Source organism: Ursus arctos, unplaced genomic scaffold, assembly GCF_023065955.2.
Source record: "Ursus arctos isolate Adak ecotype North America unplaced genomic scaffold, UrsArc2.0 scaffold_13, whole genome shotgun sequence".
NCBI classification, from domain to species: domain Eukaryota; kingdom Metazoa; phylum Chordata; class Mammalia; order Carnivora; family Ursidae; genus Ursus; species Ursus arctos.
The window spans coordinates 21,179,105-21,202,766 of NW_026622797.1; the positions used below are offsets into that span (position 1 = coordinate 21,179,105).

At 40.6% G+C, this 23,662-nt stretch overlaps 1 protein-coding gene across 10 annotated transcripts in view; it reads right to left on the bottom strand.

The window, feature by feature from the left end:
* PHACTR2 (phosphatase and actin regulator 2) overlaps nucleotides 1-23,662 on the bottom strand; it is a 255,813-nt gene that overhangs the window by 37,295 nt on the left and 194,856 nt on the right. For 5 of the 10 annotated variants that reach the window (XM_026504949.4, XM_057310996.1, XM_048225868.2 and 2 more), the window contains exons 4-8: nucleotides 22,842-23,000; nucleotides 12,853-13,387; nucleotides 7,309-7,514; nucleotides 5,757-5,913; nucleotides 3,454-3,509 (exon numbers count right to left, since the gene is read on the bottom strand). In XM_026504949.4, the coding sequence (XP_026360734.1) occupies nucleotides 3,454-3,509; nucleotides 5,757-5,913; nucleotides 7,309-7,514; nucleotides 12,853-13,387; nucleotides 22,842-23,000 (1,113 nt within the window). Of the gene's footprint in view, nucleotides 1-3,453; nucleotides 3,510-5,756; nucleotides 5,914-7,308; nucleotides 7,515-12,852; nucleotides 13,388-17,292; nucleotides 17,533-22,841; nucleotides 23,001-23,662 lie in introns of all 10 variants that reach the window. The other 5 variants (XM_026504946.4, XM_026504948.4, XM_057310995.1 and 2 more) reach the window with 2 other exon arrangements.

Consider the following 23,662-nt stretch of genomic DNA (forward strand, 5'->3'; position numbering starts at 1 on the left):
ATTCGACAATTTCATCGTAGGAAGCACAGTGCACACCTGGGTGACAGCATGTTACCTATTCAAAAAAAACAAGGGCCAACTGCAGTTGAGGGAGTTAAACAAACAGGACTTTACCACTTGGGAATTCTTGTTAACATCAGGAGCTGACTTCCTTACCTATTTCCATATTTGAAATTGTGTTTTTAAAGAAATTAAAGAAAGTGAAAGGTGGAGGGAAGTCCCCACGACTGTTGTTCTGCATTTTTCTAAATACTTGTAAAATCTTTTGCAAAGAATCAAGGTTAAATCTTAACTTAGTTTAAAAAATTCACTGAGTTTTTAAAATGTCTCCTTTGCTTACTAGAGGGCCAATTATGAAGTAGGACGTAAACCTTCCTGGTCCCTTTAAGCAGACTGGAGGGATTTTCATGAAGGAAGTGATGTGCTCACTGACAAATCTTGCCTTCAGGAACTCCTCACAGCAGGGCTTGGGTGGGGAGGTGGGGTGCTTTAGAACAGCCACAGGAAGTGTTTGCCATCACACACAAACGATACATGTGGTTTAACAGCCCTGCGCACTGCGGGAAACCTGCCCAGCTAACAAGTGTTGCCCACAGCATTTTATGGATGAGCTAAAAGGAGAAGACAGAAAAACGCCAAAACATCAGCACCTGGAATATTATAGTCTTGAGTCATCAATTTGGATACACTAGGTGAAAAAAAGCCACATGTTTTTCTGTGGGTTTGTTTCCCTTTTTGCTGATTTACGTATTTTTCTATAAAGGTGTTTTTAACGAATGAAAATGCATTTATAAACCTACTTTGAAATGCATAAAAAAATTACATGGATCAATGGAAGGACAAATACGTGGTATAGCAAGATGTGATAAAATGTTAAAAAGAAGATGTGATACGATGTTAATGGCAGAATATAAACAGTACATATATCAGTGTTTAATACAAAATTCTTTCAACTTTTCTCTATATTTAAAAAATTTCATAATAAAATGTTGGGAAAAAATACAAGCATCACTCAACGGCCTGATACACTTTTTTCTCTGTAGAATATATAGCTGGAATTACAGTCACAAGTCAATAAATCTGTAACTTCTATCCCTACCTTATGAAAGGTATTCCAGGAACATCTCTTTTCCTGATAGGCAAACACTGACCTTTCAAGCACCCACACTTACTTTCTACTTTTAACAATATTAAGGAATCAGTTCTAAAATGTACAACTAAATATAACTTTATATGTTCTTTTAAAAAGCCTTGAAGCCGTAAAACAGTTAACGATGCCGTAAAATAGGAAAGCAATGGAGTAAGGTGGACACTGGGAATGAAATACTAAGAAATAAAATGTGTCCTGTGGTCTCCAGTGAAAGTCATCAGCACTGACTGCCGCCTGACTCATGTTTATTAAACTAACGATGAGCTTGGAGTTGACAACTGCTATATGAGTTTATGCTGAGAATGAGTTCCCTCGTCTGTCAAGACAAGATGACCTAGTTAAAATAAGTGTCCTTAAAAAAAAACACACACCACGTCACACACAGACTTTTCTGTAAAGAGTCAGTCATACTGCTTTTGAACAAAAGCTGGAGATGAAATACATGAACAAAAAAGAGCAATCTATGTGGAAGAACCCAGAGGCAAACAGGGGCTGAATAAAGTATTGTAAAGATGCCACTGAGTTCCCTGGGACTGCTCAGTGGAATGCTCTGGATGACCTCCACCAGTTCTCTTCTCTGCTTCCCTTGGCCATGCAATATTATGTCAGGAGATCATAAGCCAGTTATCAGCCTCTCCAGACTGGAAATGTGTCTTTTGTTTCCAGAATAAGCATGGTTAGATAAACTAAGAAGGAAGTAAGAAAAGGGCTGAAGTCAAATCTGAAGTTGACTTTGGCGTTTCCCTCTTCCCTGAACCTCCAGGAAAATGGGGTATAGAAGCCAAGACAGCACTTAAGATCAGCGTGTGATAAATTTCTACATCTACGAAACAGTTCCTCAAATAACCAAACACCAATGTGGTTTGGCACTATTTGTCTCACAGGAGCAGGAAAGAATTACCCAGAATCTGCTCTTCCTTTTTTTTCTAGGTATTGCATCAGGCATCCACTAAGACATAATCTTTGTGTGTTAGCCGCTTATGGTCTGCACTTGAACTTACCTAAAATTTAATTCAACAAATATTTTCCAGGAACCTATTATCAAAAGCCATGAGCTTTTTTGGTTTTGTGTTGTCAAAATTAGACGTTGCTTTCATCCCTCCTCAGAATGCTAAAACACAACTTCCTTTTCTCGCCGTGACTTTTTCCATCTCCATCCTGGCTCTTCTACACACTGATGGTCACTTCAGTCCTTCTTTGGGTTCTATTCCAGTTTTTGGTCACAAACAGCCAGACCAAAACATTCCAAGGAAAGAATCCCATCCACCGGCAATTCCCCTCACTGTTCAGTCCTTATGGTTGGGTTGTCTTAGTAAGAGCAACTATACTATAAACATGCCATTAAAATCTTTCGTTCCTTTGGGAAAGAAAACAACTCAGATTGAGGAGTGGGGATCATCCAGACAAGCCAACTTGACTTTAAAAGCCTGACTGAGAAAGATTTCCCACATGCCAGTGGCTCCTTACTATTGTATCCGGGGTTCTGCCCATCCCCGCTCTTTGATATTTCAGATAATAAAAAGCTCTTTTGAAACCGGGTTAATAATATATAAAACTGCAGCTAGGCTCAATTTAAAAATATCCATTACTTAACTCACTGTGGTTGGTAACCACATTGATACACTATATAGCGTCAAACCGCTTCTATTAGTTTTATAGCTTTAACATATGAACTCCAATGAAGTTCTACTGGACTAGTGAGTAAGAAGTAAAGTCAAAGAAAACACAGTGGAAAATAGAATGGGAAAATAAAGTAGGAAAATGAATGGAGAACTCCTTAAGTGCCGAGAAATTATAAATAACTCAAGAGGGAAACAGAGTTATCATAACAAAGGAAAATGAAAAGGACTCAAAAATTTCTTTTACCATAATTCTGTTTTAAATTGAGTCATTTGTTAAACCTGGCAACAAACTGTATTATTAATAATAATATAGGAATGTTTGATTTATTTCCTTGTGGATTCTTTGGCCTTTTCTTTGACATTTATTTGCAAGCAGACTACAGCATTTTCTTCTATTTAATATTTGGGTAAAAGAATACATGGAATATATTTCATCTCTCTTAAAAACAACTGTCACAACCATGACTCTGGTCTGGGGGATACCAGGCTCAAAGCCATAAAACAAAATATGAATTTCAAGAAATTATTTTTTAAATTATATAAAAATATGATCTAAATGGGCCATTTCAATCATTTGTGAATAATAAATATATTAAGGTTTCCTATTGATAAATGGAATGTCTCTAAAGGGAGCTTGTTAATGGTTACATGAGGAATCATTGTAAAATATAAGATACTCACGTTTTAGGATATTTCTTTGCTCTAATTCTTCAGTCGTGGGCCTCTGGCTAAGCCTCCTATGATGACAAAAAGTATATACTGCAGGTTACAAACAAGGCCTCCTTGGTGGGAGATGCAAAACAAAATAACAAAGACACAAAGCTTTGTTTTTTTCCTGTTTTGAGAAACACAAATCCATTTTAAACCTACGAAATAGATTACCATCCTTTCTGTCAGTTTGGAGACTAAAGATTGTGGCTGAGACTACTACCTACTCCCCATTATCCATTTTTCCTTCTTCCTTTTAGATCTAGAACCTCCTGAGCTATGCTGTGGCTCCCAACTGCAGACTTCTGCCTCCCTCGGTGTGGCCATGTGACTGAGAGCCTGCAATGGGCTGTGAGCAGAGCGGTATCTGTAACATCTACCTTTTACCCTTAAAATGACTGAGTGTGTCTTCCCTGTTCTCTTTCCTTCTTCCACAGGCTAGAACTTAAACATGGTCACGGGAGCCAGCTTGGATCACACAGAGGAGACTATCACAGGGCAACAGGGCAGAATCTGGGTGCCTGGCTGACTGCAAGGAACAGCGCTCCTCACCCACCCTGGACAGCCCACCCACCTCTGGACTTTTCTGTGAAAAGGAAATAAACGTGAAAGTGTCTTATGTGGACCACTGCACTTTTTGGTCTCTGTTAGAACAGCTGAGCCCACCCCCTAATCAATACACAGATCATTAGAATCTAGGAAAGTCTTCTGCCTGAGAGCTCATACTAACTCAAAAGATGGTCAATGTACACAGTACAGAGTTTCAAGTGCAATACAGCTTTTGTGACCTCAAATGGATTTTTAACACACACACGGTTATCCTGAGATACACGGGCCCTTTCCATCTGCCTTCAAGAAAAACCAGGCTCGTTTGTGATTAGTAGCTAACGACTGGTACCTAAAAGCTGAATGACCTAACAACCCTTTACAACTTTGTTCTTGGTCTTGTTTACAGTATTGATATGTTGTAAATCACAGATTTGTTGTAAAATTCCTTCTGGATGTAGGATGAGTTTGTGCAAAGTAAACTAATATATATGGAAGGTAATCTTAATATAAGATACTATCAATTCTAATGCTATGGCTGTGGCAGAAATGGTGTGGAGAACTGAAAGCAATGATATTTTAAATACCTCCTTAAGATTTTTGTTGAAGTTCAGTCTTCATCAGAGATACCTTGAAAGTAACGTACATAAGGGAGCCTACCGAAGAACCCAGGGGGTACTATGCCAGCCTATTTCATGCCACCCATGTACCTATGTATCCTGTTATGTATCTACATCGTATCATCCACCAAAGGCATCCTCCTCCTTTTGTTGATGGAGTTTCCTCCTTCAGGAATGCCCTTCTCTTCTTCTACCTACTGAAACCTTACAAATGACTAAAAGAGTAACTTGCAGGTGGGAGTTTGACCTGTCCCACGAGTGAGCTTTAAACTCCTGGTTCTCTGCCCTGTGCAGTGGTCACACACAGGTCACCTATTAGAGCACTTATCACACAAGTAATCATAAAGATAAGGCAATAATCATAGCTCTCACTAGTTCATACTTTTAAAGTCCCAGGCACTGTGCAAAGTGCTTAATTTATATTATCGTGGATCCTCAAAATAATTCAGCAGGGGAGTAGCCAGTTCCCATTTTGCAAAGAGGAAATGAGAGATTAATTCACTTGCTTGAGATAAAGTACTAGTGAATGTTAGAGCACAGCCTCATACCTAGTTCTCCTGACCTACACGTTTGTGCTTTTTACTTGACCTCACCATGCAGTATCTCTTTCTGTCTGTTCCACTACACAGAGTCCCACAAGGTAGGGACTATCGGTGATTGATCTTTGAATGACAGTGATTAGATGTATGGTATTTGTAGAAAACAATTCTGTAAAAGTTACATACTTTGAACACTAAAATCTCTACTCAAATACAATTTTTTATGCATACGGTTTACGTGTATACTTACAGAGGCTCTCATACTTTGGGGCGTTGGGGTCGAATCCTTACATAAAACGGACAGAAGAGGCTGTTCTGGGTGGATGGTTGAGTGTAGTGACATGGGGGGTTTGACACTTGGCTTGGGCTTTGGTGACCCCAAAGCCACTGACTGGCTGGACCAAAGGGCAAGTTCTTTGACTCGTTCACTACCCAGGACCAACTTCAGAAAACCACATAGGCCAGGTATGCCCTTACCCAAGGAATTCACAATGATCTCAGCTGGGTAGGACACCACAGGTGGGAGAAAAGCATGAACTGGTCAGTGCTGTACGAACATTTCAGCCATTACCTGACGAGCTTGGTTCCGATTTGCTGTCGGATCTCCTGCCTCTCCTCTTCAGATGTGCGCTGCAAGATGTTTTTGTCCTCTAGTTCCTTCTTTGATGGTCTGTTGCCAAGTTTGATAGCAAGAGTATCCCTTCGTCGTATTTTACTTGCCAAAGCACCTGAGGATTGGAAAAGGCAGAAACGCAGAGAAAGAGGCTTTAAGCAAGCAGCACTCAGGTTACCTGTGGCATGGACTTTAAACAGAGTCCAGACGAAATTCTTTATCCACATGCGAGAGTGGAATTTTAATTAACCTCAGGGGGAAAAATGTTTTGAGTTGGATGCAGTTCATTTTGAAAAACTGAAGAACTATTTTTAAAAATGTTCTGAAAAATGTTGGGGCACCATGAAAAAACTTGCAAATATCACCTCATCATTTAGAAAGTGATTATTTGAAGTTTATTCTGCTGAGACGGCGTATCATGGAAATTACTGATTGTGTAACACTTTCTTTTCTAAGTCTTAAAAACGTAGCTCTTCTATTTATACTGTGTAGTTAGTTCTTGTCTTCCCCTTTCGTCTACTCAGGAATCATGCTGGAAAAAGCTTACCTGTGGTAGCAATATTTTGATCCTTAATTAACAAGAATCCTCAATAGAGGATAGTTAATACCAGGTGGATGATAATGATTTTGTTGTCATTCAGTACAAACTAAAAGGAATGTGACAAACTGATGTTTCATCATTAATAACTTTTCACAATGTATAAACTCAATTCCACAGTGAATTACTCCTAAGTCATGATGCTTAGAAGTTTAAAAAACAAAAGCACTTTCCAGTTCCCTAAGTTATATATAAACAGTTGGCTTAATCTACTGTATTATTTCTTCCTAAAAGGCATTGTATGTCACCTATTGTGGAAGAATGATTGTTTTTGATTCTTCAAAGGTATTTGTCATTCTCGACTCATTCTTCCCTCCCCTCTCTTTAAACCCTAGTATAAAAGTGAGTGGAAGTCTCAGACACCTCCAATAAGTAATCCAGTGAATCTGAGTTTATGCTCTTTATTCATGAAAGATCTCAGGGGGCACCTGGGTGAGTCAGTTGGTTAAGCGCCTGCCCTCTGTTCAGGTTGTGATCCCAGGGTCCTGGGATCAAGTTCGGCATCCAGTTCTCCCTCTGCCTCTGCCTCTCTCTCTCTTTCTGTCTCTCATGAATAAATAAATAAAATCTTAAAAAAAAATAAAAAGAAAGATCTCAGGGTAGAAGGGCCATCTCCGATCATTCAGAAAACACCTCTGTCATTAGAAAGCTCTGATTCCTTGTACAAAAACAAATGTGCATATCTTCCTCATAGACAAAGGCCTGACCCCCTGGCCCCTGTGGAACCATCTTTTAGAAAGGTCTGTCATCAAAAGCTAAACTTTAGAACACACGCATTTCTAATGTCAGAGGAGAATATGAGGGGAAAGAAAACACCAGCTATCTGATCACTGATGGCTTTTGTAATTTACAAAATGCACCTGCTTCAATCCACCATTCATTTCCATCCCCACCTCTTGAAAAAAGTCTTACTTTCTCCACTGCCATCCTCGTCCTCATCCTCTTCATCGTCGTCATCATCAGTGTACAAGACAGGCCCATCAGAGTCCGAGTCATTGGCCTGGTACTCCCTTTGGCCTTCGTCTTCCGGGGCACTGAAGGATTCTGAAGATTCTCCCATCAGCCCAGGAGTCAGTAGCTGAGGTGTCACTTTTCCTGGCTCATCTTTGGTTGTAAAACTGTTAGAGGCACAACAACACAGGGGCGGTGTGAAGCTCAGAGCAACCCTTGGGGACAACACCAACACCATGAGAAGAAGCCCTAGCTTCATGAGCATCTTTCAAGTTGGCGAAAGGAGAAAGCAAACATAGGCAGACAAGGACAGTGAAATGGAAGAGGAGCACTGTATGACTTCATTCTCAAGGTTTTAGATTCTTCATCTATAAAATGAAAAGAATGACTAGATGGTGTCTGATATATTTAGTACAGGAATATGGTAAAACTATATTTTGCAAATTGATTTTTCCATAGCCATGGGGCCTCAGTGGAAAAAAGAGTGGACTAGAAATTTCTGGATATTTGACTTTGTCTATCCTTATTCTGTACCTGTAACTCCTACTTATCCTTCAAGCCTTAGCTAAAGCCGTAGCTCTTCAGGAATCTTCCATTAGCATTCCATCTAGATCCCTGCCCTACCTCCCGGCTCTTAAGGTGACTGGAAGGCAACCCCACTGGAGTTCTTAGCACACTGCACCTCGACCACCATTCACTTGTCTGCCATCTCAGCCCTCAAAGCTCCTTGACAAGTGGGATTCATATTGATTTGCAGCCCAACACCTAGAAGGGTAGCGACAGAAAAACACACCTTCTTTAATTGATATATGAATTAAACCTATTTTCATCACAGCCAGTGTGTCAAGTCAAAAAATCATGTATTGTCACTGTGTTTTAGTTTCTCCACTTGTAAACTGCCCCTCACAGGAATATATTAGTAACGTGACATGGAAAAAGGCAGAGTTAAATGCACTCTATACAAGAAAGGTGATGTGCACGGGTGCAATAATTTTCTATTAGTTAGCTTGGGAAGAGTCTCTGGCTTCAAGTTACTATAAATATACAAAGCCTGACAGTTTTCACAGACTGGAACAGGAAAAAATGTCATTGAAAACATATAAAAAACATATCATATCAAAAACAATGTAATCTTCGTTTTAAGGTTCAGAAAATCCCCAAATTGCCTTCTGATATAAATAGAAGAATCCAAATTTGGATGTCACACTCTGAAAGACCGTTTTGTGCAAAGCATGTGCTTGCTGTTTTCATTAACTTAAAAAAACCAAAAAAACAGTTCTTTGAGTAATAAAAACAGGTAAACTGTCAGAATCTAAGGTACTGAAAATTGTACTTTGTGGTTATTAGTCTAAGCACGCTAAAAAATTTTCACTTATTAGAAAAACCCAACAGCCAAAATTCTTGTTTTCAAAAGGGAAATTATGCACAGCATATTTTATTTATTTTTATTGAGAAAAATATGCACAGCATAAAATTTGCCATTTTAACCATTTAAAAGTATACAGTTGAGTGGCAGTTAGTCCTTTTACCCTGTTGTACAACCATCACCTGTCCATCTCCGAACCTTCTCATCTTCCCAAACTGAAGCTGTCCCATTAAATAATCCCCTCTCTCATCCCCTCGCCCCTAGCAACCACCGCTTTACCTTCTGTCTCTATGAAGTTTGCTATCTGAGGTGCTTTATATAAGCGAACTTCTACACTATCTGTCCTATTGTGTCTGACTTACTTTACCTAGCATGTCTTCCAGGTTCATTCGTGCTTTAGCATATGTCCGAATTTCTTTTAAGCCTGAATAATAGTCCATCACATACATATGCTGCATTCGGTTCATCCATTCATCAGTCGATGAACATCTGGGCTGCTTCTACCTTTTGGTTGTTTTAATAACACCGCTAAGGACACTGGTGTACACATATTTATTCAAGTACCTACTTCTATTTTTTTGGCTATATACACAGAAGTAGAATTGCTGGATCACATGGTAATTCTAGGTTTCATTTTTTGAGGAACCACAATACTGTTTCCATAGTATGAAATCTCCTTTTAAATATGGACGACTTGTCCATGGTCTGGATCTGTAGTTGGTTGCCACTGGAGGCCATCCGTGTTTGAACAGCCTGCCACTGGGGGTGACCACGGCACGTCTAGTAGATGTGTCAATTAACAGCACATTCTGAAGAGCGGAACAAAAGACGCTTCCGGGCTGAGGCCTTGTGTTTGTTTCTGTCACCGCTCACTAATTTATTATGATACCTATCATTATTTTAATGTCATCATTTGTATTTTATAATGTTTCATAGTTTTCAAAGACTTCTGCATACATTTACAACTTACATCTGTTCTACAGTATAAGGGGACCGATAAGTTGCAGTTCAGGGAACCTGAGAAGACCATGGGTGCACTGCCCAAAACAAGGTAACAAGTCCATTCTAGAACCAGGACTTAAGACTCTTAATCTACCTATTAAATGCTGTATTTTATTTTATACTTGATATTGTAAACTATATTCATATCATATTATATAGATTATAATTTACTTAATATTAAATTATTATACTCCAAATTTGTGCCAATCAACTCATGACTCGCCTCTCATTTGCCCCCTAAGTGTCTCGGGCACACTGGACAAAACAGAGAACTCAAGTGTTTGTGGAAATGGACTAAACACAGTCAAGTCCCCTTTGGATATGGGCTCCAGATGGGCTTCTTAGTGTCTGCCTAAAATTATCCCAGACCTGTAAGACACTAATGAAGCCGCCAATAAATAGAAATCTACCACATGGTTACTACCCTGCAATATGTGAATAGAGGGAGATATTTTTACACATTGCCACTTATCTTCTTTAAAGTTTTGATATTTGTATTCCAAACAGAAGCCTCTTCATAAGATGACAGGATTTTCACACATTCGTTCACTAAACATAACTGAGGGAAAGTTCTAAGTAAAGCAAATGACTAAGAGCTAGAAATTCTAACTGAAATATCTACTTAAAAACGGAAGAAAGAATTTGGAAAAAAATTTGAGAGACTACTTATTCCTTTGGAAAAAAATTTGAGAGACTACTTATTCCACGCTCATTAACTCAAGAGCAAACAAACCACTCCTGTGGAATGAATTGTCATTTAAATTTTAACTTTGAAGAACCTACAGAGAAGAAAATCCCAATGTCCTCTTCTAGGAAAGGATTATAGTTATCCGGAGTGACAGGAAAATCTATATATAAATACCTCAATGCCTAATGATGTCCTAAGCTTGCTCTCTGATCATAGTTCCAGTGGAAATAGGGAACAGACGCTCGCCTCTTTTGTCTGACAATCCTGTGCATACTTGGGCTGGAGACTGACATTAAGCCCCCCTCTCCATGCAGCACAGTGCTAAGAACAATACAGTGCCTTCCCTACATGTCTGTCTAAGGAAGCGGACTGGACAGAGTCAAGTCACCTTGGGATATGGGCTCTCTCACTGCCTATCTAAGGAATCACCTTGTTGTATATTGTCCTTTAGTATCCTGAACAATAAACCCATATAGTCAATCTATTCAGACCTGTCTTAAACATTTGTACTTCCTGAGTATGTTGGACATTATTTTGGTAAAAAGTAATTTTAACGATAATGTCTTGGCCTTACTTACATTCTTCTTCTTCTTCTTTTTTAAGATTTTATTTATTTATTTGACAGAGAGCGGGGGGGGGGGGGGAGAAAGCACAAGCAGGGAGAGCAGCAGGCAGGCTGAGGGAGAAGCAGGCTTCCCACTGAGCAGGGAGCCTGATGCGGGACTCAATCCCAGGACCCCGGGATCATGACCTGAGCCCAAGGCAGATGCTCAACCTAGTGAGCCACCCAGGCGCCCCATCATGCTTACTTTTGTATCTCGGTGCTGAGTGCACTGCCCAGCACACAGAAGGCAAGCAGGAAATACATGCTGAAAGAATGACTTTTGAGTTCTAAAGGTTGGAGTTCATTGCAATGCTGGAACACACACACTATAATTAAATGAAGACATTTGCTACATGCTGGAAGTGTTAAGGACATCATAGCCATTCCTTTCAATGTGCTCTCCCATATTGTTTATTAATGTGTCAAACAAAAAAATAATTTGTAATTTAACATTTATCTTTCCTTGGCTTTCCTTCCAACCATGGTGCTCAAAATAGTAAAAACAAAAACAAGCAAGAAACACAAAAGCAACTGTAGAAGTAGAAGCAAGTGCTTTGCAAACATATACGATCTCTTAGAGCACGGACTCTGACGTGCAGCTCTGAGCGTGAATTCTGACTTTGCTCTGTACTAAGTGGGAAATCCAGGGCAAACTATTTTCCCTCTCTCGGTGTCAGTTTTCTCATCTATTAAATAGAGATATTTCAGGGAAGACTTATGTGAATTAATGATAACTGACAGTTCCTGGCATTAAATAACTATTCAATAAATGAAGGTGATTATTATCAGCAATTGAATAATTAACGATAGCCTCTTGATCCAAATCGACTTAATTAATGTACTATTTTTTTTAAGTCTAACATGGCAAAGTTTTCTTTGAAAGAGAAAATATTAAATGATTACAAGAGTGAATTTTGGTTTTATTCTTAGAAACAGGAGAGGAGAGGGTGGACTTAAGAATGCTAAGACTTCTCCAGACAGAATTGGTTATGACGTCTACTATACTCCGACAGCCCTCCCTTCATACCTGTGGGGCAGGAAATCTAATGTGTCTTTTTTTGCCTTTATGGACAGGACTTTGTGAGGGATTAGATACAGGGAATGAAGAAGAATGAGAACCCTTAGGATGAATCCCAGATTTCTGGCTAGGCCAACTGGATGATGTCACGTCTATGGCATACCAGATTCTGTACTGGTTGCTGGGGATGCAGAGGCAAACAGATACGTTGCTTAGCTCTGTCCCATGGGTAGGAAAAAAGGGCTGCCAGAGTAGAGTAGATGCACCAACCCATTCTGTCTGGATGAGTGCTGAAATGCGTCACAGAGGAGGTAACACTGGAGTTCGTGGGGAACTGAGAAAGCAAGAAAGGGGGCCCCTCTGAAGCTGCGGGGGGGGGGGTGGAATCTGAGAGAGTTCTTTCCTAATGGTTTTTATTTTCCTAGAGAAAGAGAAGGCTAAATGACTTGTAATGAAGGTAGGCAGGAATGGGTGAGCATCTGGACACAGGTAGTAAAGATTAAAATAACCACTGTGAAAAGGGAACTGTCCAGGGAAAAGAAAAGGGACTGCTGAACAGTGATGAAGCAGGCTCTAAATCTACTCACAAGCCACAGATCTCGGGTGATACCTGCCCGTAGGACTGACGTCATCTTCTCTAGTAGCTTGTGACATTCCTGGGGCAGGGCTATGAAAAACCAATGGCTGGATGATCACAATCACTAGATTACATTAGATTAAACAAAACCAAGTAGGTTCCTTCATTTCCAACAGAGTGGTTTAGTGATCTTTAGCACCCAGCTTCATAGGGGATATAGATGGAATATGGGGTTCATGCCCCGACTCACCATTTTGCATTTTCTCTGCTAACACTCAAGCCAGTGCCTGAGAGGACAGTGGTTCTGTTGGCTGGCTCTTCGGTCCAGGGAAGCTGACTTGGGTCTAAGGCAGGGACGGGCGCGTCAGCTCCATTGCTGACCAGGACAACAGGAGTGTCCGAGGCAACAGAGCACTGCTCCTCCTGAGGAAGAGGAGGGGCGGGGAGAGGAGGTGGTAGAGCCAGAGCAGGTGGAGGGACTGCAGACTGAGATTTGCCTGAGGTCTGCTCATCAGTCCCAGGGACAGTCTGCTCAGGTTTGAGACTCTCCACCCTCGTCTCAGAAGGTTCTCCTTTAATGTCGGACGTGCCAGAAGGGGTTGCATCCGCGGACGGTCGAGAGGTTGGCTGCTTGCCAGTTTTTTTCTTGCCCTTTGTGATTCCCACTGTCCCTGTTTTGCTAGAAAGCGTCTCCTTTGAAGCTTTGGGACGAGACGAGGTGGAGGAAGTAGATGGTGAAGCAGAGGCTTTGGACCCAGTTGTTTTTTTTGAATGAGAAGAACCAGCTAAAATAGAGAGATTTTGCATTAAAAGTCAAAGAAGCCTTTTAAATAAACAAATGAGTCACAATGGTCAATTATGATGTTCCCTTTAAAATGTTAACATTTGTCAAATAAAAGGAAATAGGCTAATAAGGATAATGGCCTTATTTTCTGCCTCCTCCCTACCCTGAATCTAGGAGGAAGCCAGTGATGCTGAAGGGACAAGAGTTCTCTCCTAAGGAGAATATGGAGTCCCTCTAGTTCTTTTGGCTGGACCAGCCAAAGGGAAATCCTCAGCTGCTTATCTTATAAGTCACCTGAAGGAGTCCCTGGTGCCCCAAAGAAGGGACATCACAGTGTATAAAGGACAGACAGCGGCTGTCTGGTTACAGTGCCAGGTCGGGCTCATCACAGATTCGACATGTTCAATGATGTCTTTTTGGGAATGGAGTGGCCCACATTCAGAACGGCTCCTTTCTGGACCCAAAGCAAGTGTACTCAACTCTAAACCAGTCATCCCCATGGCTCCAGAGAGAGAAGCTTGCCGTACGGGCCCGCACCTCCATCTGCAGTGGTGATGGGGCAGAGAGAAAACACATGGCCACACGGGAAAGACAAGTCCCCTTCAAAATATCAAAAGGCTACCATTAAGGAGGACTCTTCAGGTAATGAGCATAGGGTGTCATATGCAACTGATGAATCACTAAATTACCTCTGAAACTAATACTACACTGTATGTTAGTTAAATTGAATTTAAATAAAAAAAAAAATCCAAACCCACAAAATATCAAAAGGCAGAAAAAGTTATTTTTTTTACAAAAAAAAATGTCTACAGGGGTAGCATTGGAGTAATCTGAAGGGAAAGAGTGTCATTCTCAGATCTTGTGACAAACACCCTCACAAAGCCAATCTTCCTTACTGCTTATATTCCTAGAGGGTCTTCATTAGAGGAGGGTTGTGGCCACCAGAAGGTATTTGTCTGCTTTTGGATAGGACTGCTGAAACCAAACCATTTTCAGGGAAAAAAAGCTTAATTCTTCTCTTCTTTATATCATTTTGGGAAACACATTTAAACTCCTATGAGAATAGCCTTTTGTTTCATGACCTGTATGATCTATAAATTTCTCTCAATTGCCTCTTCTGTTGTAATGTTATACTTTCCCTCTTTTTCATGAGGGGTTAAACTATCTTCCACAGAACCATTACAAAATATCTTGCTAGTACCCTGGAGCCAATCCACAAGAGATGTTATTGTAACTTACCTTTATTGAAGTCAATTGGGGGAGGGTCAAGAGATGAAGAACAAATAAAGGAAGAGACAATGAAATGTAAGACTTCATCAGCTCTGATACACTAAAAAAGACTTGAGTCTCACTTGGTGAAAAGATCCAGACTTAAAAGATATCTGTATGGCTTGGGGGCTTTATTATTTTAGATGAACACAACTAGAATTCACACTACCCCAAGTCTGGGCCTGCTCATACTACTTCTTTGAAGCTAACAATCTTCTTGCTAATAAGACAAGGGTATTAAGCGTACTTCTACAATCGAAGTCCATTCTAAATTTATTTCTCGCAGCAAAGATCTAAGGATTTGATATTTAAACAAGTTCAATTACTTTTGTAGGTAAATTGAACAGAAGCCCTTTCACATACCAATGTATATATTAATGTGCATTATATTACATATATATATACATATATATATGTATATTTTTTAAAAAAGAAAATTATTTCTTTTCTAACAGCAAAGTTAACTTTAGCTCAACTTAAGGAAAAAGACAATTTTTTCAATGCCTGGGGTGCAGCTTCACGTCACACTTCTCTAGATACTTCTTTAAGTTTCTTCTAAAATGGTAAGACTTTGCTGAAATCAACCATGTTGCTTAAGCTACCTTGAATTAAGGCCATGATTAAAAAAGCAAAGCCACCTCTCCTCAGTTAAATACTATGGTCGTTAACACACTGTGTAACAATGAGAAAGAAAACAAATACGGGAGATTTGACCTTCCTTCACTCACAAAGCAGCTGAACATACTAAGCCAGCATCTGGTTATCTGGAGGTCTACACTAACTGAGGAATTGAGAAGAACCCTAACTGATAGCTTTTACAAGAATTGAAACATCTGACTAAACATCATGAGTTGCATTTGAAGTAATTTTTCTGGGAGGACAACATTATTCAAATACAACAAAGTCACCACTTAGAAAGCTCTAAATGGTTACAAATGGAACAGCAGTTGGATTTTGAAGGAGTATTATCAATATTTGATAAAAGGATTCTTGCACATCAGGCTTGTGGGTATAGCTCAATGAAACCCCTGTTTCTCTGGGACAGCCTGAGAAGAGCAACATTGTTATTCACATTATGGGCCAGTGGGGCCTCATTTAATACAATGGATAATAATGTGACTGTATTATTCTCCTAGGAACATCATGAGCCTATAAATAAACCTTCAAGTAAAATATCTGGATATAACTCAAAATCTCTCATGAAAGCTGTCCCCTGCCCTGGCATTAATCACCAGCTTTCTTCTGAGAGAAATGAGAGAGCCCAAGCCAAGTCAATAGTGAGCCACTAACCCAGGGGGCAGGAGGAAGTGAGAAAGTTTGTGTAATTCCCAAGCCTGGGGTGATTGTTTGGGGCTTTTCTTTAAGAACTGGATCACTGCCTGCCTCACTTCAAGCACTGCTCCTCGGGTTTGCTAGGCAGTCTGGGAAACACAGCGATGCCAACAAGCATGGACACAGGGCAGTTGGTAGCTGAGGAAACGGCCTGCCGGCACTGCAAGCACAGCATTCGGAGACATTTCATTTCAGAGCTTATTAGAGACACCAAGACACTCGAGGTCAAAGGCCGAAGAAGAGAGGAGCACAAGTAGAGGAACATCTATTTGTATCTGGAAGTCTGCTATACTGTCAAGGAAGCCATTCTCTGAGCAGTACAGGTATAAATGATGGAGGGAAAAAGATCAATACGAATATCCTGGTAGCCAATTGCAAGAAAGTTACTGATTTTGAGGAAAATAAGGTTTGCTACAACACAGAGAATGTTTATGCACGTGTTAATGGAAAAAGCCATTCAGCATGTATACTTTGATTACTGTCCCTTTTACAGCGGGATGACATGGTAGGCTTGTTTATGCCACTTGACTAGAAGACCAGGAGCTCCACTTTGCATTAAGCATATCTGATTTGAAAGGAAAGCTGGACAGACGTTGTTTGTAGATCACCCAGACCACCCCTGGTGATGCGCAATAGTGACTTGTAACTATGTAGTGGGATACTATTCCTCGTAATACACGGATGTCTGGGGATGAGGGTGGACAGTGAACACTGAGCATGTGACTTTCAACTCGGATGAGAAAGCTGTGATTCCAGAAGAGACGGGCGGGGGGGAGCTGGACTGAGTGATATGAGCTCTTTGTCATTTGTCAGTAGAGAAATGACTATGTATGTGGAAAGATTTAAGATACTAAGATCCAGCAAAAATGTCGAACATGTAAGTGTCATATTCTTATATGCAACTTAAGATATTTTAAAGGAAAATCCAAGCCAAAGAGCCACCCATAAACTCAAATAGGCAGAAGGCCAGGCAACGTGGAGATAATATGATATCAGATCACTGGCATTCATCAGGCATACTCCACCCTGAGTCCTTCTGCTGTCTTAAACAGATACTGGACACTTGGAATGAAAGAGGTCTATTCACCCAAAAACTAATGAGGTCAACTAATCAACTGGTTGACTTTCCTTTGGTGGAAGCAACAACAAAGGAATCTCCTGAGTGTTGCCTATGTCAAAGTGAAATTCACTGGTATTATATTCTAAGACACCAGACACCAAAAAGGCCACCGTCCCTAGAAAAAGCAATGAGCCCCACCCCAGCGCCAAACACCCTAGACTCCAGCCCCCAGGGGGCATACTCACCAGCCTCTCGGGTCGTATTTCGGCTTGTTGGCTTGGGTGGAGGGATGGGGGCCTGCTTACCAGGAGCCTTGGTAATTTTTTTACTAGGAGGCACTTCGTCACCCTTGGGGCTTGCCCCAGCAGCAGCCCCTTTTGGAGGCACAGGTGTTTTTTTGGGCTTAAGTTTGGGTTTAGGCTTAGGAAGAGCTGCAGGACATGGAACAGGAGCTGCCGGTGTTTCAGAGTGGTTTTCAGTGTTCTCTACAAATGAGAAAGCGAACAGAAGCAGACTGATACAGACACACACCATATAAATAGAAAGAGCAAGACATATGGCGACAGTGATACCAACATGTGGCTGCTTGGCCCTTCGGAACCAGCGTGGTGTTTCGTACCAGGGAGAGCACGGTCAGGGCAAAGACGATCAAAGGTGCATGGGCTGAAAGCCAAACCGGGGTGCACTGTCTGGGTACATGAGTCATTCCTGCGATCAAACAGGGTCGCACAAGTCACTTTGATGGAATTATGCTGAGGACGAGTGTCAATGTCCACTGTCAGGGACTGACACCAGCCATGAATCAGCAGCTGCTGGGTAAGGATCTGGGCAGGAGAGCTAAATTCAAATTTAACAAAACTGAAGGGTGCTGAGAGTAGCAGGTCAGTGCACTGCATATAATGCCATGAGGACTGACAGGGAGGCAGTGACTGGACTTCATTACCTTCATGGTAATGGGACTTGGTGCAGGGACTTTCTCTCAGGAAAACTCAAGCTCCACCAGTCAGAAAGGGATATGAGTTCTGTCTCAAATTACGGTAAAACATCAATCATTTTCTATGCTAAGAGAGACTCTAGACTCTCTTCCAGGAAGCACAGTGCACTGACGAATAAACTATTTTCTACTATTAAAATTATTCTCAGGCTCTCACGGTGCACAAGGGCAGCTTCCTGTTTTCTAGCAACTTCCTCTGACCTTTTCAAACAGGGTCACAACTCCAGGTACAGAGGGTGCAGAAACTCCGAAAATATCACATTTGTTTTGCAATGTAAACACAAGTTACAACTTTGAAAACACAAGGGTTGAAATTCATTTAAAAAATTCGTACCTAAGAACAGACGCCTTTCACAAGATTTTGCCTAACTGGAGGAGAGACAGTCTGTCTCTCATTATGGAAAGTGGAGACGCTGAATGTTCATTCATGTACTCACATCCATGTTGTTTCTAATGGTGGCTGATCAAAATTAAAATAAATTAAAATACAGTTCTGGTCCAAAGAGCTAAGCAGCATTTCTTTAAATATGGAGCACAGTTAAAAAAACACAAAAGACAGTGTTAAGACAAGAGTAATAAGCCTCTACTGGATATATCCAGTCCCATTACTGAATGACCAGAAAGGGTTTTATTATTAGAACGCATCACATTTTATTACTATTTCTTTTGTTTCATTTCTCATTCTAGTGAGTGCAAAGTGAGAACTGCCATTTTTTTGACTACATCCCCTCAATGCACATAGATAACTACCATAAGAATGATTCTCGTTGCAGTAGGTAATTAATAAAGCTTTTCGTTTATCTTCCCCACGAAGCCCACCACAGTCCCCTCCTGCCCCTCAACTTACTGGTATTTACGGTCTGAGCTGCTTTTTCAATATTTACTGGAGGCTACTTGGTATGTACGCTTTTCAGTTACATATTGCGTCTTTTTAACTAAGTGGTGACTTGCCTAACCTCCCTCGTCTGAACCAGGAGGCCACTGAGTCACAAACGTCAGGTTCGAGAACAATACCAGTTGACGCCACACGTAAATCATTTCATTTTAACATAAAACATACAAACCTATGTTGACTTATCCGTCTTTGGACATGGGGCACAGGCCTGCTCTTTAAATACGTCTTCATGTGACTCTTTGTAAGATCAGACGTTGCATAACGCCCAGAGATCAAGCCTGATGATACTGCCCACGGTGAGCCCATCAGACTCATCGGCAACCCTGGGAACCTTAATTCTCTTTCATGCTATAAACCTTCACAAGTCTTAGCCTGCCCTCAAGGCCTATCACTGAGATCTTTCTCCTTTCTGTCTGAAGTTTCAAATTCTAAAGCTGCATCCCAAAGAATGCAGCTTCTGGGTTTGGGAGGGAGGAGATGTTCACTCTACGACAGTTGGGAGTGACAATCCCAAGTCTTCTGACTAAATTATAAATTCCTTTCGTCTAAAATGTCATATCCCATTAAACACAACGCTTTAAGCATGAGATCTGCTCAATGAAGGCGACAGGCTGATAGTTATTAACACCACATTGGTAGAGAACAAACTCTTACTTGTATCTGAGAGGTAATGAACGAAGTCCTTGTATTTTTTATTACCACAGGCCCTGAAGACATGATATAAATTGATGGTGCATATGAGTATTATCTTTTCAAGAGGAGGTTAAGCCAGGGGTGTCTATTCATTCTGGGTGATACAGACACTATGTTTTAAAACAATATGTCTGGAGGATGGCTGTTTACTGTGGCCCCTTCCATCGGGTCAACACTTAGAGCAAACCTGAGAATAGTGCATGGCCCTCTCTTTGCCAAGAAAGCACCTCTGCCCCAATTCCTCTCCTTCGCCTGACTACTCCTTGTCTCCTTCAGATCACAGTTTGGAAATATCTGCTTCTAAGAACGAAATTTGGTCCCCACTGCAAGCTCCCCTGTCTCCATGTGCTCAGGTGTTCCAGAGTACTTTGAATCTTCCGTGGTGATCGGCTGCCTGCACGCTGGGCTCCCATAGGCCGCGATCTGCTTGGAGTCAAAGACCATTTCCGGCTCACCCCTCTTTTCCTGGACCCAGCAAAGTCCTACCCACGGGAGCCCTTCATTATTGTTTGTGGAACAAATGCACGTGAGTCACTTGTTACTTCATGGAAAGCTCTCTGTAACACCTCAAGAGATAGAATATCAAATCGTTTTCAGATTTCTTATATTTAATACCAATATATGTATAACAGATTGCAGATGAGTATTTCTTACATATTTGAAGGCACTGAGAAGGAATAATGGGAGACTGAAAGCCCTGAAGGTTTTAAGGGAAAAGTCTCCAGTGTTAGACACAGGAGTTCCCAGACCACTGTTCCAACTCTGGATTCCAGCGCCGCCCGGAGCCCCAGGAACACCCGAGTCCTGGGTGGAACCTACACAGCGCAGTGTAAGGGCATTTGCCATCTGTTCTGTTTTCTTTGACGCCGATGTTTTAATTATTAAAGGACTGACATATTATCTTACAAAGCGATACAAGCATTTGGGAGTTTAAAGGCATGTGATATGGTTTTGCAAATATAACCACTTAATAGATGAAATAACATTCTTGGATAAATTGGCTTAATATGAAAGGAAAGGGAGCATTTCACCCCCCGAAAGGGAATTCAGAACACCCAAAGTGTGAATTAAGGACATGGGATTGTGGATTTGCATGCTAGTGAGACCATGAGGAACAGAAGGAAAAGTGAATCTTGGGCTGTTTTTTGGAATTAAACGGTGTCTTCCCAGAGAAATAAGTGGTTACCTCTGTTTATGAGGTATTTTCTATTTAACATAATACTGTGTGAATTATGAGTGACATTCTTTTGACTCTCAGGAAATGGCTTCCATACCAAATGCCTCGCCTCACTTTCAGTGTGGCCCTGGCAGGCACACCATCCACGCAGCGAGAGGGGGCTTTGCTGCCTTACTGGTGGTGTGGTGGCATGTCCAGCATTTCATTTCTTGATGTACAGACCAGCCAAGCAAGATGCTATCTCAGATCTCGTTTGACCAAAAAGAACTGAATGTACTAATTCTAAGTAAAGAATAAGAAAACAAAAACACGTCTCAAATATCCATGGACCTATGACTATGAGGTCTGCCATCTTTTTCGAACACCAAGGCCTGCTGGTTTCATTAACATGAAACTGTCAGCAACTTTTTATTAAGTTGATAAGGGAAACACTTCCTTTGAAGCTTGGCCAGTCCACTGACTGACATCCCACATGGACCAGGCAAGCATTAACGATGGCACTATTACGTAAGGAAGGATGTGATTCTTGAATGTGAAGAGGCTGCACCAGGGACAAGCCACAGATGGATCTGAAATTTAGCAGTTTGGTGAGACAGGACAGTTGGACTTAAAAAAAAAAAATCACTAAATCACTACTTGCATGAATACTTTGAAACTAATCTCACTGAAATCTATTTAGGTCTATTTTCTCTTTATGTTCCAGGAATGTGATTATTAAAAATATTAGCTAGCTTCTTGTAATCAGTATTTGTAAGGTTAACCAGAGTCCTTCAATAGAACAGGACTAAGTAAAGCCCCATGAATACTATACTTAATATTGAATAAATAAAGCAAAATAATAAATTTCTAACAGATTGTTCATAGAGGCTTCTAAAATTTTTACAGGCCAATTTATATGCAAATAAGGGGTTATAGACTTCCAGAGAAGATGATTTAAGTTACAATGTCTGTCAAGTGCTCTTTTGTTTTCTTTGTCTTTAGAGGACTTGGGTCAAGAACAGAGGAAGAGAAGTTTGCTTTCAGCAGTTTCTAAGAATTCTCACAATGCCTACAGAACCTAAGCTAGGTCTGAGAGATTTTTGCCATCCAACTCAGAAGCAGATATTACAGAACAGGAAATAGTCTGTTTCCTGAGGATTCATTTCTATGCTGCATGCAATCATCTAGAATCTCCCAACAAATCCTTACTTTGTGGGGGTTTCAGTTCAGGTTTGCGTAATTACAAGGCTTGGAGGGTCCTGCATGTGACAGCAGTCATAGCGAGAGATAATCAACCCATCAGTGACCAGGAACTTGTGAAATGTTTTGAGGGGTCCTTGATAGATAGAGATTTTGCAGGTACCTTAATCAACTTTGGCATATTCACTCTAGAAACCAAGTTCTTTAAAGAAGCCTTCAGGGAATGGCATAACTGCCCCTGGCATATTTTGAAATTTCCAATTGCATAAACAAATCATGAAGCGGAGGCTGTGGTCAATACAGTAACCAAAGTCCCCAGCATCTCTGGGAACTATTCCTCGGTCTCTCTCAGAAATGCCTAGAACTTGGACCAGTACCTATAATACTGCGTGTATGGATGCCACCAGCTAAGCTCCCACAATTAGAGAGGATGCTGGGCTGCCACAGCCGTCCTCCACTCCTCCACACTGACATGCTCACAAAGGTCACTTCTAACTAGCGGAAAAAGATACTCAGACAATGGCATTTTTTCTAAAAGTAAGAGAAAATACTGAGGGAAAGATCCCGAGGAAAGGATAATATTCCCAGATATCTCTACTGATTAAAGAGGCTATCCTTTCTGCTTATTACTGTTAATTAATGCTTCTAAGTAAAAAATTGAATGATGTGCTTACAAAATGGATGCATCTACCTGAGAAAACCATCCTATTTCTCTTCACTCGTAATTTCTCTCTTCTTTGTATTTGCAAACTTCCTCCCTCACTGGTCTTAAGAGTCACAATTTGGAGCTTAAGACCTGATTCTCGACGTTGAGCTGTATTGAAATAAAAGAATATGGAGTTTCTCTTGATTTTACCTTTCTTATCTTCTGCCTTTTCCTCCAGAAGTGGCGCTTTTTCAGCTACAGAGCCATTACCTTCTTCAGATTTTACTACATTTTCCTCTCGGGTAGATTCCTCTCCGATGGGTATCATGTGCCCGTTTGAATTTTCAAAGTTAACTGTTACATCTCCATCTAAAATGGGGAAAGAAACACCTAGATGTCTAACTTGATGGCTTTCTTAAAACCCAGTTTTCCAGTTACTAGGACTGTAGGGTTTGGGTTCATGTTTCAGACCCAAATACATCCTGTATCATTTCACCATGTTTTACTAAATAACTCTTTCCAACGAAAGAGCTAGAAAATCCGTAGTCTTGGGGGTGAGCAGCAATGGAGGGGATATCCGCCCTTTCAGGACAGTAGAAATTATTATCCTAATTATACAATATCTCAGGGCCACAGAACCCTTCTCTTCTTGTACTTAGGCTTTGTTGAAGTCAGTACTTAGCAGTCTCTTTGTCATTCACAAACTGAATGGTAAAAGGAGAAATCTGAAAAATGGAATAAACATTTTACAAGCACTGAAAACACAAGGTGAATATTAATACACAAATAACATGAAATGTAATTAGACATACAAATGATTAGGGGGAGAATATGAAAATTTACAACCATCATGTCTCACATGATTGCATTTGTGATATGTTAACTTTACACACTCTATATTCAGGGAAAGATGGTAGCGAGGTTAATTTTATTTTCATTTTCTTATTGATGGAAATATTAAAAAGTATTCAGGTAACTGTTATATATGACTGACCAAAAGCCTTTAATGTGGCCTAATAATAAGTTGAAAA